At 42.0% G+C, this 13829-nt stretch overlaps 2 protein-coding genes across 4 annotated transcripts in view; one reads left to right on the forward strand and one right to left on the reverse strand.

The window, feature by feature from the left end:
- Positions 1–525: 525 nt before the first annotated feature.
- Positions 526–7265, forward strand: LOC134191627 (serine/threonine-protein phosphatase 6 regulatory ankyrin repeat subunit B-like). 3 transcript variants are annotated; one of them, XM_062660248.1, is made up of 11 exons: positions 526–582; positions 2576–2710; positions 3766–3843; positions 3915–4007; positions 4342–4446; positions 4669–4862; positions 4925–5004; positions 5436–5497; positions 5557–5706; positions 5977–6028; positions 6813–7265. In XM_062660248.1, exons 2-11 carry the CDS (start codon positions 2687–2689, stop codon positions 7076–7078), a joined length of 1104 nt encoding a protein of 367 aa, XP_062516232.1. In that variant the 5' UTR covers positions 526–582; positions 2576–2686; the 3' UTR covers positions 7079–7265. The 3 variants fall into 3 exon arrangements, with proteins under 3 accessions (XP_062516232.1, XP_062516234.1, XP_062516233.1); XM_062660250.1 differs by having other exon boundaries at positions 538–582; positions 2576–2664; XM_062660249.1 differs by having other exon boundaries at positions 558–582; positions 4672–4862.
- A 63-nt stretch (positions 7266–7328) lies between these two features.
- The window catches only part of LOC134191628 (proteasome subunit beta type-7-like), a 6674-nt gene continuing 173 nt past the window's right edge, over positions 7329–13829 (reverse strand). Inside the window, exons 2-10 of the mRNA XM_062660251.1 lie at positions 13803–13829; positions 13701–13739; positions 13580–13638; positions 9170–9263; positions 8827–9048; positions 8267–8326; positions 8105–8196; positions 8009–8043; positions 7329–7499 (exon numbers count right to left, since the gene is read on the reverse strand). The exon at positions 13803–13829 is cut by the window's right edge and continues 55 nt beyond it. Of these exons, the coding sequence (XP_062516235.1) occupies positions 7411–7499; positions 8009–8043; positions 8105–8196; positions 8267–8326; positions 8827–9048; positions 9170–9263; positions 13580–13638; positions 13701–13739; positions 13803–13829 (717 nt within the window). The 3' untranslated portion in view covers positions 7329–7410. The remainder of the gene's footprint in view (positions 7500–8008; positions 8044–8104; positions 8197–8266; positions 8327–8826; positions 9049–9169; positions 9264–13579; positions 13639–13700; positions 13740–13802) is intronic.

Genomic DNA, 13829 nt, shown 5'->3' on the forward strand with positions numbered 1-13829 from the left:
ACATACAAAACGTACACATTGTAGACACGCAGAAAACGAATGCAAACTGAACAACCAGGTCGCACCAATCATTTCCTATTTGTTCTGTTTTTCCTATTAATCGTGTTGTCTTGCAGTTGTCTAACATGCTGCAGTCTGATCCTCTACGTTTACTACCAGATGATTTTGAGAAACAATCTGCCGACTCGTCTCTCTCCAAATTGGATGAAGATGTAGACAAGTTTCTCAATGTTGTAGAGAAATGTGTCAGTCAGTTTGGAGAATCGATTGCTTTAATTAATTTAACTAATCATCTCACAACTGACAGAATTCCAGGAAGTCGACTGCTGGTTTAGTTGATATCAATTGCATTGTTTTTATGATTCTAATTAATTGTCTAAATAAATTTTGTAATGTTTGTGTTTCCATTGTCGTAGTTATTCGTTTAATAGCGGAAGTGATATGATTGTGTAGAGTATTTGTCGCAAGAATACATCACGTGACAAGAACACACAATCACGTGTAGGCGTGCCGAGCATGCGTCGACAGGAGTCCCCGGGCGTATGGGGATTGTTTCACTTCGTTGTGGCTGGCGTGTATGCGGTGAGTACATCGTCTATTGTCAAGTTAACGCTTTAGTCGTGTAGCTAGACTGCAATGTGTGAGAAGGTTGTGTGTGATGATGATGATAGAGAAGTGAAACATACTCTAGAGATAACTGGACTGGCGGGCAGCTGATGCTCTTTCTGTAGTGGAGGTTATGTTTGTATCGGCGTTGGTTGTTTTTTTGTGGATAGATTTGATCAAATTTGACGACATGCTAAGAGAACGTTGAACAATTGCGATGAGTTTTGGGATTTTTTCATTTAATAAAAGAGTAAGTCCCCTACTAGATGCTAGACACCCCTAATGTTGTACAGTCAATGTTATCGACCCAAACAAGCACACACGTAAGCGATCAAACAAACTAAACTAAATTGCACTAGCAAGCACTTCGTCTCACCGTCTCAGAGTTGTTTGCTCCTCATGATCAGCTAGATCCAAGCGAGTAGAGCACAAACGCGTATGTTTTGACTTGTACACACCTACTTCGTGTTACCAAATGCAATATGTTTTGTGCAGCATGAATTATTCAACGTGAACAGTAAAGACTGTAGTAGGCAGGAGCATATAAAGAGAGAAGATGGAGCTTCCGTCTACGCATGGGTTGGGTGATATGGTTGGTAAGAGGCGGAGCTGTTGTTTCCGCTGTGCCATATATGGTAAGAGGTCGAGAGGACGGCGGGCGGAGGAAGCAGCGAGAAAGCTGATCAACGCTCGAACAATGACCTGACAAGAAGAAGAAAGCCGGGTCCCTTCACCAAGGTCACATTATGAAAGGATATGCGGATTTACCACTTTCCTGTCTAGCTGAGTAGTGCTAGCGCGCTGTACTGATGTCAATGTTACTGTCGACGTCTACGTCTCGTTTTGCAAGCGCGTCTTGCAGCGAAAGTGTCAAAGCTGTCGTTCTAGCGCTAACTCAAAGTTACCATATTAGGATAGTGGCTCCGCCTTACCATTATACCCCACCCATGCCCAGAGTGCTCCATCTTCTCTCTTTATATGCTCCTGGCCTAGGAAACCTACAGTCTTTACAAAAGATGCAAGAAAAAGAAATCATCAGAAAGGCAGGAAAGGCACAAACAAAAGAACGTGATGCTTACCAAGCTAAGAGTGGGCACATATACAACATGGTGAGAGCAGCAACAATGGCTCCCTGTGTGGTGGATTAAGTGATCCTACTACCAAGATACAGAAAACGAAAGGAGGTTGGATTGGCTGTGACAAACCGCGTTGCAATCGATGGTTTCACTGCTGGTGCCTAACCTCGATGAAATGCTTGATTTGAGCAAATGTTGGATTTGTCCAAACTGTCCAAACTGTAGAAAGACTTTAGACATTGTTTGGAAACCGTGTAGTCATAATGAGACACGACACGAGGTCGAAAGAGCAGCTAGACTCGCCTTCATTATTTGTAAATATCGAAGGTTCGACATCAGCTTCTGGCTTGCAAACGTTGTTGTAGTACTACTGACAGGTAAAGGTAAACCAGCTATAAAGAGGAGCTGAATTTACACTTTTATTTATGAGGCACATACGATTGTGTACAAGGTGTCCAACATTAGGGTACTTTACTCTAGTCCGAATCAGAGTCCCCTTTCGAGGGGTCGTCTTCTCTTAAAAGTTTTTATGAGAAAGTGAGATGACTTTCTATTTCACTCTTGGTCACCCATACCATCTCCGTACAGCTATTATGGATGCATTATGTTGGTTAACGGTATGTGTACTACATGCTGTGGTGAACACAAGCTTTTCAAAATAGTTGCCATGGAAACAGTTGTTAATGGCATGAGGTTTGTGCTGTCTGAGTGCTGTCTAGTTTTGATCTAGCTTATCTTTATTGCACGATTAGTGCATTTATTGTGTAATTTTGAGAAATTTATGGGGATGATAGAAATGAGATGACGTCATGTTGTTGGGAAATATTTGCATTTTTGTTTTTGTTTGTGGGTTGTTTTGTGTGGTGGAGTGTAATTGTTTGTTTGTTGTGTAGAGCCGAGAGTGCTAGAATATTTAGAGGTTCTGGCCATTTCACTGAAGGAAAAAATTGTGTGAAGTGGTGGGGAAAGTGGAGTTCAGTCAGTAAGTAACGTGTCTTTTAGAGATGGGAAATCAAATCGGTAGACAGGTATGTGTTGTGAGTTATAAACTTCAGTGTATGACAAATTGGTTGCTCGGTTGCCCTGGACAACCAGAAAAAACTGAAACAGCAGACTAGGGTTGGCCAGAGACAACCAGCTGACAGCTAGCCTCCCTACCAGCATGACATTTCCTTTCTGAGCAAGTCTATGCATGTGAGATGGAATCTGTGGTTGACATATCATCTTTTGAGATTCACTAATGTGTTGAAGGGACCACTTCAAACTTCACTTCTAAATTAACCAGTTTTTTGTTGTTAAAGCATTACACACTGACAGCCATGTTTTGGTACTGTAGTTAGCATGCTATAATATTTACCTTGTGTGCATGCTGGGGTAAAGTAATCAGTTGTCCACATGAAAATCACCATATCTGAAGATTTAAGCATCAGAGTGAGTAGTAATCACCAACAAAACATTGGAAGTGAAAAATAGGAACTCTATAACCTTACTGGTGCTGACAAAGACTCCAAAGACAAGAATATGAGTTTGGACTTACAGGACAGAGTTTTTGGACATTGTTACATTTGCGAGTAACTGTATGCAACGTTTATGTTTATATAATGTTCGAAATTCTATGGCTGTTTTTGAGCAACGATGCTGTCAATGTCAAGACAGTGTTCGGTTATCAGGTAAGCACTACGTTCGGACTCCTCCAATGCAACAAATTGCTTTAGGGTCAACCCCACGAAAGAACATTCGTGGATTCATGGGGCAGTTTTTTGCAGAGATTGGACAAAAAGTGACAACGGGCATCTGTTAGTGTGATGGACGAACATTGGCTGACAGTCATAGCGCAATCATTTAGAGACCTGCCATTCATAGTCATCACGACGTGATTGTACATTCTATACATTGCTGAATTAAGGTCACGGAATTACTGTGGTATAGTTCGTCAGCAAAATGAGTACTCGTAATGTCTGGGCAACTAAAACTTTGTCGTATGGTTGCCCAGGGAATAGCTAGAGGTGGGACAATTTGTAAGAGGGTTAGAATATGTAGAGACTCTGGCCATATTAACGATTGAAAAAAGAATTGTGTGAAGGTGGAGAGAGGTGATATTGAGTCAGTAACGCGTCTTTTGGAGATGGGAGCTGATGTCAATGCACGTGATTTATTTGGGGTATGTTTTGTGAGTTATAATGTGTGTATTGGATGTTGAAATGAACTGCATGTCGCTTGATCTCAAAATAGTACACTCTTCTGATACAAGCGTGTAGGAATAATCAGAAGGAAATGGTTGAGTTTCTACTTGCTAAATCAGCAGATGTTAATGGGACTAACTGGGTGAGTTGATTGAGTGTGTGAAAGTGTGATGTGTTGTTGATAAGATCATAGATATCAAGTAGATGTAACAATCTAATCCAACAATCAACGTTTTGGTTTGTTCTTGCTGGTCAAGAGGCAGCAGTGTTGACTTGTGACTGGCTGAAGCAGCCATTGCATGCAGAGATGAATAATCTTGTTGGTTGTTATTTCATTCAACTTGGACTGTTGGAGAGTATTTTTGCAGTAGTTATTGTCTTATCAGGTCGTCTTCATTTTCAATTTTCTTTTGTCTTGCAGCATGTGTACAGTGTGATGGAGGAATAATGATAATAATACATTCTTGTGTATGCAGTATGGATATACAGCTTTGATTGTATCTGCAAGCATTGGATCAGAAGACATCACTGATCTACTACTGAATGTCAAAGATATTAATGTGATGAAGAAAGATACTTTTGTGAGTTTGAGTATTGAGAGGTTGAGTTGATATTGTGGTGTCTGTTGTGCATGTATTAAACATATTTGTGAGTGTAATGCATTGATTTTGCTATTGTTTGTGTTTGTGTGTTGATCATTCTATTGAATGTCTCATTGTGTGTGTTGAATGGAATGTCTGTTGCTTTAATATATTTTAACATAAACACTCTCTCACTATCTTATCAGTTTCTTGTTTACTCAGCAGGGAGGAACAGCCATCCATCATGCTGCAGTGAATAATCACGTGACCATTGTAGAGAGACTTTTGTGTTGTTCTGGTCCTGTTGATATCAATGATAATTATGGTCATACACCACTGTGGTGGGCTGCCTTTGATGGTCGTGTGTGTTGTGTTGATGTTCTCCTAAAACATGGAGCGAATCCCCAACATGAGAGGTGATGCATTCAATATCCTTCAGTCAATAATATTACTAACGTGATGTCATTGTGGGATATAGTAAGTATGGATCACCACTGAAGGTTGCCAAGCAACGTGGTCATAGTGATGTGGTTGAGATGATGGAAGAAGCCATAAGATGTAAGTGAAAGAAACAATTAATTTGTGTTTTTGTTTTTTCTTCTTTTGATTTAATGTGATGATTTTGGTGTGAGGTTAGATTGATATTGTTGAATGATTTGCTTGTTATCTTGTCTGTGGAGCTATTGTAGTGATGTGCTGCTTTTGATCTTCTCACTTCTTTTGCTCTCAACATTTGGGTTGAGGTGATGTGTTTGCTTGTTTTATTGTGTGTTTTGTGTGTGTGTGTGTGTGTGTGTGTGTGTGTGTGTGTGTGTGTGTGTGTGTGTGTGTGTGTGTCCATTTGTCAATAGAATCAGTTAATGAGTTAATAATATTTTACTGTTGTCTTCTTCTCTACATATGTGGGTGATAATAGTTTGTGTGAGTTTTTATCTTTTTGAACTTTGTATCTCTGTTTCTGCATTAAATTGACTTTCTTCTTTGTACAGTGAGATCTCGTCTCTATGTGGAGAGAGACGTGTCTATCATGAGACATCAATATGAAGAGACAGTAATGTGACTTTTTCATCTCTAGTTGTCTGTTTGCCAAGTTGTGTTTGTGTTGCATAGATTGCTGAACTGCAGAGTGAAGTGGAGAAAAAGACAGAAGAATTAAGACAATCATCCCTGGACCATGAGATTGAAGTGACGACTTTGAGAAACGAAATCCAACAGAAAGAGAAGGAAATACGACGTCTCAGAATGTCAGCAGCTGATAGAGTAGGACAAGCACACACATTGTTCACATGTACAGTAGCATGACTTTTGACTTTGATTCATTTTTCTGATTGAGTTGGTTGTATTTGTATTTAAATACTACAATAATGTATCTTCATTTGTTTTTGTATTGTGTTAATACATTCAAGTTACATACAATAGATACACACAATACTTACACGTGAGGTCACATAACAATTTGGTTTGGCATTTATTACTGATTTAGATGGAATGGAATGATTGTGTATGTAGCAACATTCTCTTCTCTTGCAGGTTGGTGAACGTCAAGTTTCTCCTGAGGCTTGGTTGTTGATGCAGCTACCAGGTGTGAAGTGTGTGTGTGTGTGTGTGTGTGTGTGTGTGTGTGTGTGTGTGTGTGTGTGTGTGTGTGTGTGTGTGTGTGTGTGTGTGTGTGTGTGTTGAAAGCTAGGTTTTATTCCCAGTAGCAGCACTATATGAGGATTAGGTGCAAAAGTAGACTTGATGAATAAGCAGTCACCGACAATCTGACATCAGTGTTATGAGAATGTGATGGGAGGACATGTGGTACTATAGAATACGACATACAGTATATATGCTCTCTGATGGTACTGGAAATGGAAATTCTCTGTTCAGTAATTAGCCCATTTCCTATAGTCTGTTTTGGTCAAGGGACCATCTTATCACAGTATCCATAACATCTGTCTGCAGATTGGCCTTGAAGAGCAATTTCTTTGTTTCCGATATTTTGGTCAGTTTACTGTGTTCATGCTGGTTGGTGGGCATGTCGTATGGTTCATCCCTGTCAACATTCAGTCGATAATTTTACACAAACCCATAAATCAATTATGTGGGTCTTTGTGACTTTGTTTATTTTATATCGTCATCATCTCTGTGTTCTCCACATCTGTATGTCTTTTATTACTAAGTCTATCATGTGTGTGCATGTTTACAGAGGCAGGTTTATCAAATTTTTCAGTCTTGCTTTCTGTTTTCTCCATTGCTGTGTTAGTCAGGTATTAAAGTGCATGTTAGATATTTTATGTTGTCAATGAGTTGCAGTGAGCTTACAAATGTATAGTGAACATTCGTATTGTAACTTTGTCTAATACAATACTCATTTGATTCAGGAGATGTCATGGATGCTGTTGTTGCTCTGGCTGGTGATCAGTGGAGTGATGTTGCACTTAAGTTAGGATACAGAATGTCTCAACTCAACTCAATCACATCCTCAATTCCTACACCTTCAGGCAAACTAAACGCAATACTGAACAGAAAAGCTGATTCTGTGGGTACCAGCAATGTTGTTGGTATCATCTTGTCTGCTTGCCAGCGTATTCCTCTGCCAATTTGTGCTGCTGCAATAAGAGAGGAGGTGGTTAATCATCGAGACTGAGAACACAGAACAGTGGACAATAGAATAATTGACTTTGTCACTTTGTTGTCTGCATGGCTGATCATATGGTTTATTGTTGATGGAGCAAGTCATGTGTTACATGATGCTTTCTTATAATAATGCTATTGTATTCATGTTTATGTTAATACAACAATTTCATTTATTTTTACAATCACAGTTACACACGCACACACACACACACACACACACACACACACACGCCGAGCATCATTGGCAGATCAGTCTACAATGCATCATTTTCTCTCCTTATTACCATCAATATATTCAACACCCAGGTTTTCTATCACCATCCATTTCCTCTACATTAATCTCTATGTCTCCATTCGTTCCTCTCCCAGCTGTCTCACTTGCTCGTCTGTCACTTCAAATGGAATAGGAACGACACGCTCATGCAAAACAGCTAACAAACAACAACAAATAATGTAAACAACAACAATAATGTAAACAACAATAAATAATGTAAATAGCAACAAATAATGTAAACAACAAATAATGTAAACAACAACAAATACTGTAAACAACAAATAATGCAAACAACAACAACATAAAGTAAACAACAACAAATAATGTACACAACAACAATTAATGTAAACAACAACAAATAATGTAAACAACAACAACAAATAATGTAAACAACAACAAATAATGTAAACAACAACAACAAATAATGTAAACAACAAATAATGTAAACAACAACAACAAATAATGTAAACAACAAATAATGTAAACAACAACAACAAATAATGTAAACAACAACAAATAATGATGTAAACAACAAATAATGTAAACAACAACATAGTGATGTAAAGAACAACAAATAATGTAAACAACAAAAATGTAAACAACAACAAATAATGTAAACAACAACAAATAATGTAACCACCACACAACACACTAACATGTCAATACCTGTTGTTCCTCTCTTATAGCTGTAGTCTCCTTGTCTGTAACACATGACATATCGATTAAACACGATTGTGGTGGATGACGTTCTAATGGTTTCACCTCTCTCCTTTCACATTGGCTTCATCAAAAGGTCTGAGGTAGTCTGTCTTGTCAGCCGTGATAACACACAAGTCAATGTTGGTACCAGAACCCTATTGATATTAACCAAGGATAACGTGGGTAAAGTCATTATGTGGAGGTAGATAATGTTTGTGTTCTGACCAAATCATTGAAAACTCCGGCTGCTATCGCATTGCGTACCAATAACTTGGCATCCTCCTCCTGTAATGGACAGTAGACAAACAGACAGACATGGAAACAGAGAGATGGACAGACAGACAAACAGACAGACATAGAGATAGACAGACAAACAGACAGACAGACAGACAGACAGACAGACATAAAGATAGACAGACAAACAGACAGACATAGAAACAGACAGATGAACAGACAGACAGACAGATGAACAGACAGACAGACAGTCAAACAAACAGACAGACAGACAAACAGACATAGAGGTAGACAGACAAACAGACAGACAGATGGACAGACAAACAAACTGACAGACAGAGAGATAGACAGACAAACAGACAGACAGATGGACAGACAAACAGACAGATATGGAAACAAACAGATAAACAGACAGACAAACAGACAGACATAGAGATAGACAGACAAACAGACTAACAGACAAACAAACAGAGAAATAGACAGACAAACAGACAGACAGACAGACAAACAGAGAGACAAACAAACAGACAGACAGACAACCAGCTGATTACCTCCATGTCAGGATGGTAATGTGCCTCAAACACAGCCATCGCAGCAAGTGAACCCGATCCCATCGTCACATACGGCAACGTGTCTGTACTGCCGTGAGGATAAATACTATACAGATGAGGTCCAGTGATATCAACACCACCCAACACAAGAGCAGCACTGATGTATCCTTGATACTGGAAAAGGTACTGCTTGAGCACACGACACGCCATACCAACACGAGCCTTCACAAACACACAAACATATGAGTGTGTGTGTGTGTGTGTGTGTGTGTGTGTGTGTGTGTGTGTGTGTGTGTGTGTGTGTGTTGATATAAATATTGACATAAATGTGTATGGTAATAACCTTTCTTCCTGTGTTCAGTCGATGTAATTCGATTTGTGATGACGTCAACATGGTGACATTCTCAGTATCAGCGGCCGTTCCCGCTCCACAGCAACTACACAATTAATGCATTACACAATACTAGACACACTAAAGACATAAAACATACGCACAGACAGACAGACACACACAGAGACGGACAGACAAATGCACACACACAGACACAGACACAGACACACACACACACACACACACACACACACACACACACACACACACACACACATGAACAGAAAGACAGGCAGACAGAAAGACACACACAGACACAGACACAGACACACACACACGAACAAACAGACACACACAGACACAGACACACACACAGACACACACACACACACACACACACACACACACACAAACAAACAGACACACACACACACACACACACACACACACACACACACACACACACACATGAACAGACAGACAGACAGACACACATGAACAGACAGAGAGACAAAGAGACAGACAGACAGACAGACAGACACACGGACAGAAAGACAGACAGACAGACACACATGGACAGAAAGACAGACACACACACACACACACACACACACACACACACACACACACACACACAAACAGACAGACAGACACACACATGGACAGAAAGACAGAGACACACACACACACAAACAGACAGACAGACAGACAGACAGACAGACACACACGAACAGACAGACAGACAGGCAGACACACACACACACACACACACACACACACACACATGAACAGACAGACAGTCAGACAAACAGACAGACAGACACACATATGAACAGACAGACAGTCAGACAAACAGACAGACAGACAGACAGACAGACAGACAGACAGACAGACAGACAGACTGACACCCCGGATGACGGGCGTGTAGCATCCAAGACTTGAGGCCTTGTTGTTTTCGCCTTGCTTGTCCGTTCTCTGGCAATGTCTTCTGCCGAGATATGTCCATACGAGTCTTGTCATGTTTCGGACACACTGAAGAGAGTTCTGTGTCATATCCGCGACGCTCACGACCCGAATCTCCTCCCAGGGGATTTCATCGCTCGCCTGAATCTTCTTCAGTGCTCATTCTGCAAAAGATGGTACTTGAAGTTGAAACAACACACTTCTCAATGCCGTTCTCGGAAATCCGTTTCTGATGGTCAACGGTCAAGTCAGGGCCATACTACACTCGGCGCATCGTCACCTCCTGGAAGGAACGTCCGGAAGACCCTTTCTGAGTTGCCGCCGTCTCTTACAGTGCCGGATTCATTCTCTGGAGATTCCGCTTGTCATAATCCACCTCAGCGCGTGTCCCTACAGGATGCCCATGCTGACCTAGAGACTGCAGCCTGGAACATTATCCGGGATCTGCCCTCGGATGCCATTCTCAAGGCCATTCCCCCACGGGTTGTACAAACTATCAAGCCTGCTGCACGAGCACTCTTTCACGACTGTTGTGCTGTGGCCCTTCGAAAGATCCATGACAATCCCGGTGACGAGCTAGCATGGAAGCTGCTCTTCCTCATTCCACGCATGATTCTCACGCCTATGGTCAGGGGAGGACGTCATGGCTTTCGTGACGTCAAAGTGAGGTATCAGAAATTTCTCAGTTGGAATTGGTCGGATCTACTTCAGCTAAATGGATCAACTTCAAAGAAGACGCCTCGTTGTAGTGATGAAGCACGGAGAGCCGCTACCCTGAGGTTGGTGAGATGTGGAGAGCTTTCAAGAGCTTCCAGGTTGTTAACCAGCAAAGGCCTAGCTCCTGCCTCAGAAGATACCACAGCAAAGCTGGCTTCCAAGCACCCTCCCAGAGCCACGGGGTTGCATCTTCCTTCTTTGTCTCAAGATTCAATCAAACTGTCAAGCTCAGCGCTGTTTGATGCCATTAGACGAGCTCCACGGGGTTCTGGTGCAGGTCTCTCAGGCTGGCGCTTCGAGCATTTGAAAGTTCTACTTGAAAACGAGCTCACAGCAGATTGTCTTTTTTCCGCTTGTTCGGCTATTGCTAGAGGCATATTGCCTGCTGCTGCAGTAACCCTCTTTTCTTCATCTCGGCTAATTGCTCTGCCCAAGTCCAATGGCGACATACGACCTATTGCAGTTGGTGAAGCTATACGCAGGCTGACAGCTCGAGCTATATGTCAACAAAAAAAGGAACTGTTCTCAAGCTTCTTCTGCCCCATCCAGCATGGTGTGGCAACCGAGTGTGGCACTGAGCTGATTGTCCATCACATTGAGCTACTCCTCCAGCACAATCCCGACTGGGTTGTATTAAAATCTGATGTCAGAAATGCATTCAATTCCATCAGCAGACAACAGATGTTGGAGCAAGTGGTCGGGTCATTTCCAGATATCTTGAATCATGTAGCTCAGATGTATGGGAGGATCAGCCCATTGGTATTCATGCAAGGTATCACTCCAGTTACAATCGAATCTGCAGAAGGGGTCCATCAAGGCGACCCGCTGGGGCCAGTTCTATTTGCCACTGCCATTCATTCTGTTCTAAGAGATCTTCAGGAGATGCATCCGAAGGTTCGTATCTTGGCATACTTGGACGACGTCTTTGTACTGGGTCACCCTACGGATATTCAGTCTGCCTTTCAAGATCTGAAAAAGTCTTTTTTTGCCATCAACATGATCATTGCAGATTCAAAGTGTGAGATCTACTGCCCTTCTACACGTGATCCTGTTGAAGGCTTTGACTGCATACCAGTCACTGATGATGGAGCCATCTTTCTTGGAGCACCCGTAGGCACACCTTCATTTGTTGCCTCCTCTTGCTCGAACATCGCAAAGTCAAAATTCTTACTGTGTAACGAACTTGTTCAATTGGGAGACATACAGAGTGCCATGCTCTTGTTGAGAGGCTCTCACGTCCCTTGCCTGAATCACTTGGCACGCTTAGTTCGTCCTGAGTTGCTCACACAAGCAGCTTCAATTCACGACTCTCAGACAAGAAAGACATTTTGCCATCTACTTGGGTTCAACGAGATTGAGGACATGCCTTGGCGCCAAGCTGTTTTGCCAATTAGACTTGGTGGCTTTGGCATGACTTCGTTGGCTTTTGTGTCGCAGCCTGCCTTTGTTGCATCCTGGGCTCACGCCATTGTGGAACTGCCTCTTCGTTTTCCAAGTCTCTTTCCAGCTGTCGACAGCCTAGTTAATTCAACTACTGGGGCTCTTAGTAACGCCCTGACCCAATCTGTCCCTGATGGAAAGCATATTTCCGAATATCTGACATCTGCAGGCAAAGTTCAGCATCAGCTATCCATGTCATTTGCTCGCTGTGAGGCAGAAATCTTGTTCACAGATGCACCCACAGCCCGAGATGCAGCACGACATCGATCTACAAAAGGAAAAGGAGCTGGTGCATGGCTGAACGCAATCCCGACTTCAGAAGTGCTCGCACTAAATTCTTACAAGTATCGTTTAGCGTCCTTGCTGAGGTTGGGCTTGCCCATTCCACTTTCTGACTGGATGACAACATGCAACTGTGGTGCCTCCCTGGACAGCAGTGGGTACCATCTGCTAACATGCAAAACCGGTGGAGGGCCAGTTTGGTCGCACGAATCGCTTGCATCAGTCTGGTCTGATTGCCTGCGGGAGCTGCACATCCATCATCGAAGGGAACCGAGGCATCGGTATGCCAATTCCAATGACCGGCCAGACATTGTAGCCTTCGACTCAGACTCTGGGTGCAATGTGGATCTGGACATAGCTCTAGCACACCCATGGAGCTCTGACATCTTCCCTAGATCTTCGGAAACAGATGGCGCCGCTGCTGAGAGAAGAGAGGAGAGAAAAAAGTCAAAATACGAGAAGGAATGTCTACCAGGTGGAACTGCTGTCAGTCTCATTCCTCTGGTTATGGAGCATTTTGGACGCTGGGGTGTCATGGGAAGAAACTTCCTGCAGAAACTAGCAAAGAAATCATGTGACGAAATTGGTAGACCAAACGCTGCAGAGTTCCTTGACTTTTGGCGAAAAAGATTCTCCCTTCAGCTGCAAAAATGCAATGCCAAAGTCATACTGAGGAAGATGGCAAGCTTGTCAAGTGACACAAGTAGCGCTAAGTACTCAACCCAGTTCTTTAGCCACTAGGCTGACCTGGGTTATCTTTTAAGTTAAGTTGTTACTGTTTTTAGTGCTTTTTCCTGTGTACTGTAGCACCTAAAACATTATGTCATTGCCTAGCACTCTTTGTATGATAGATGAATGTTTGAAAATATATGTGACAGACAGACAGACAGACACACACACACACACACACACACACACACACATGAACAGAAAGACAGACATACAGACAGACAAACAGACACACACACCAGATGCAATTATCATCTAGTTAATATCAATTACAAACACAGCAACACTCACTAAATATTTGAAGCAAGGTAGTGTATTTTACTACAATTCTTATCGGCAACTATCGTATCCTAAAATACAATAAAACTCGATTAATTAATATCAATAACAACAACTCAGATTCCTTGCTCGCCTCTGTGGCTCGCGTGTCTGCGCCCAGGACAACTCCATTCTACCAAATAAAATAAGACGTCAACAGCAACGCACGCGATACAATCAGAGTGTAGATATTTGCCTTGAAAACGAGGCCAGCGATTGTTGT

Source organism: Corticium candelabrum, chromosome 15 (genome assembly GCF_963422355.1).
Source record: "Corticium candelabrum chromosome 15, ooCorCand1.1, whole genome shotgun sequence".
Taxonomy (NCBI): Eukaryota; Metazoa; Porifera; class Homoscleromorpha; order Homosclerophorida; family Plakinidae; genus Corticium; species Corticium candelabrum.

Excerpts from the sequence above, each read along its gene's own strand:
- LOC134191627 (XM_062660248.1), top strand. The coding sequence starts at position 2,687 with ATGGGAAATCAAATCGGTAGACAG. Across the intron at positions 2,711-3,765 it reads GAAATCAAATCGGTAGACAG|GTGGAGAGAGGTGATATTGA; the intron begins GTATGTGTTGTG and ends AATTGTGTGAAG. Across the intron at positions 4,447-4,668 it reads TGATGAAGAAAGATACTTTT|CAGGGAGGAACAGCCATCCA; the intron begins GTGAGTTTGAGT and ends TTGTTTACTCAG.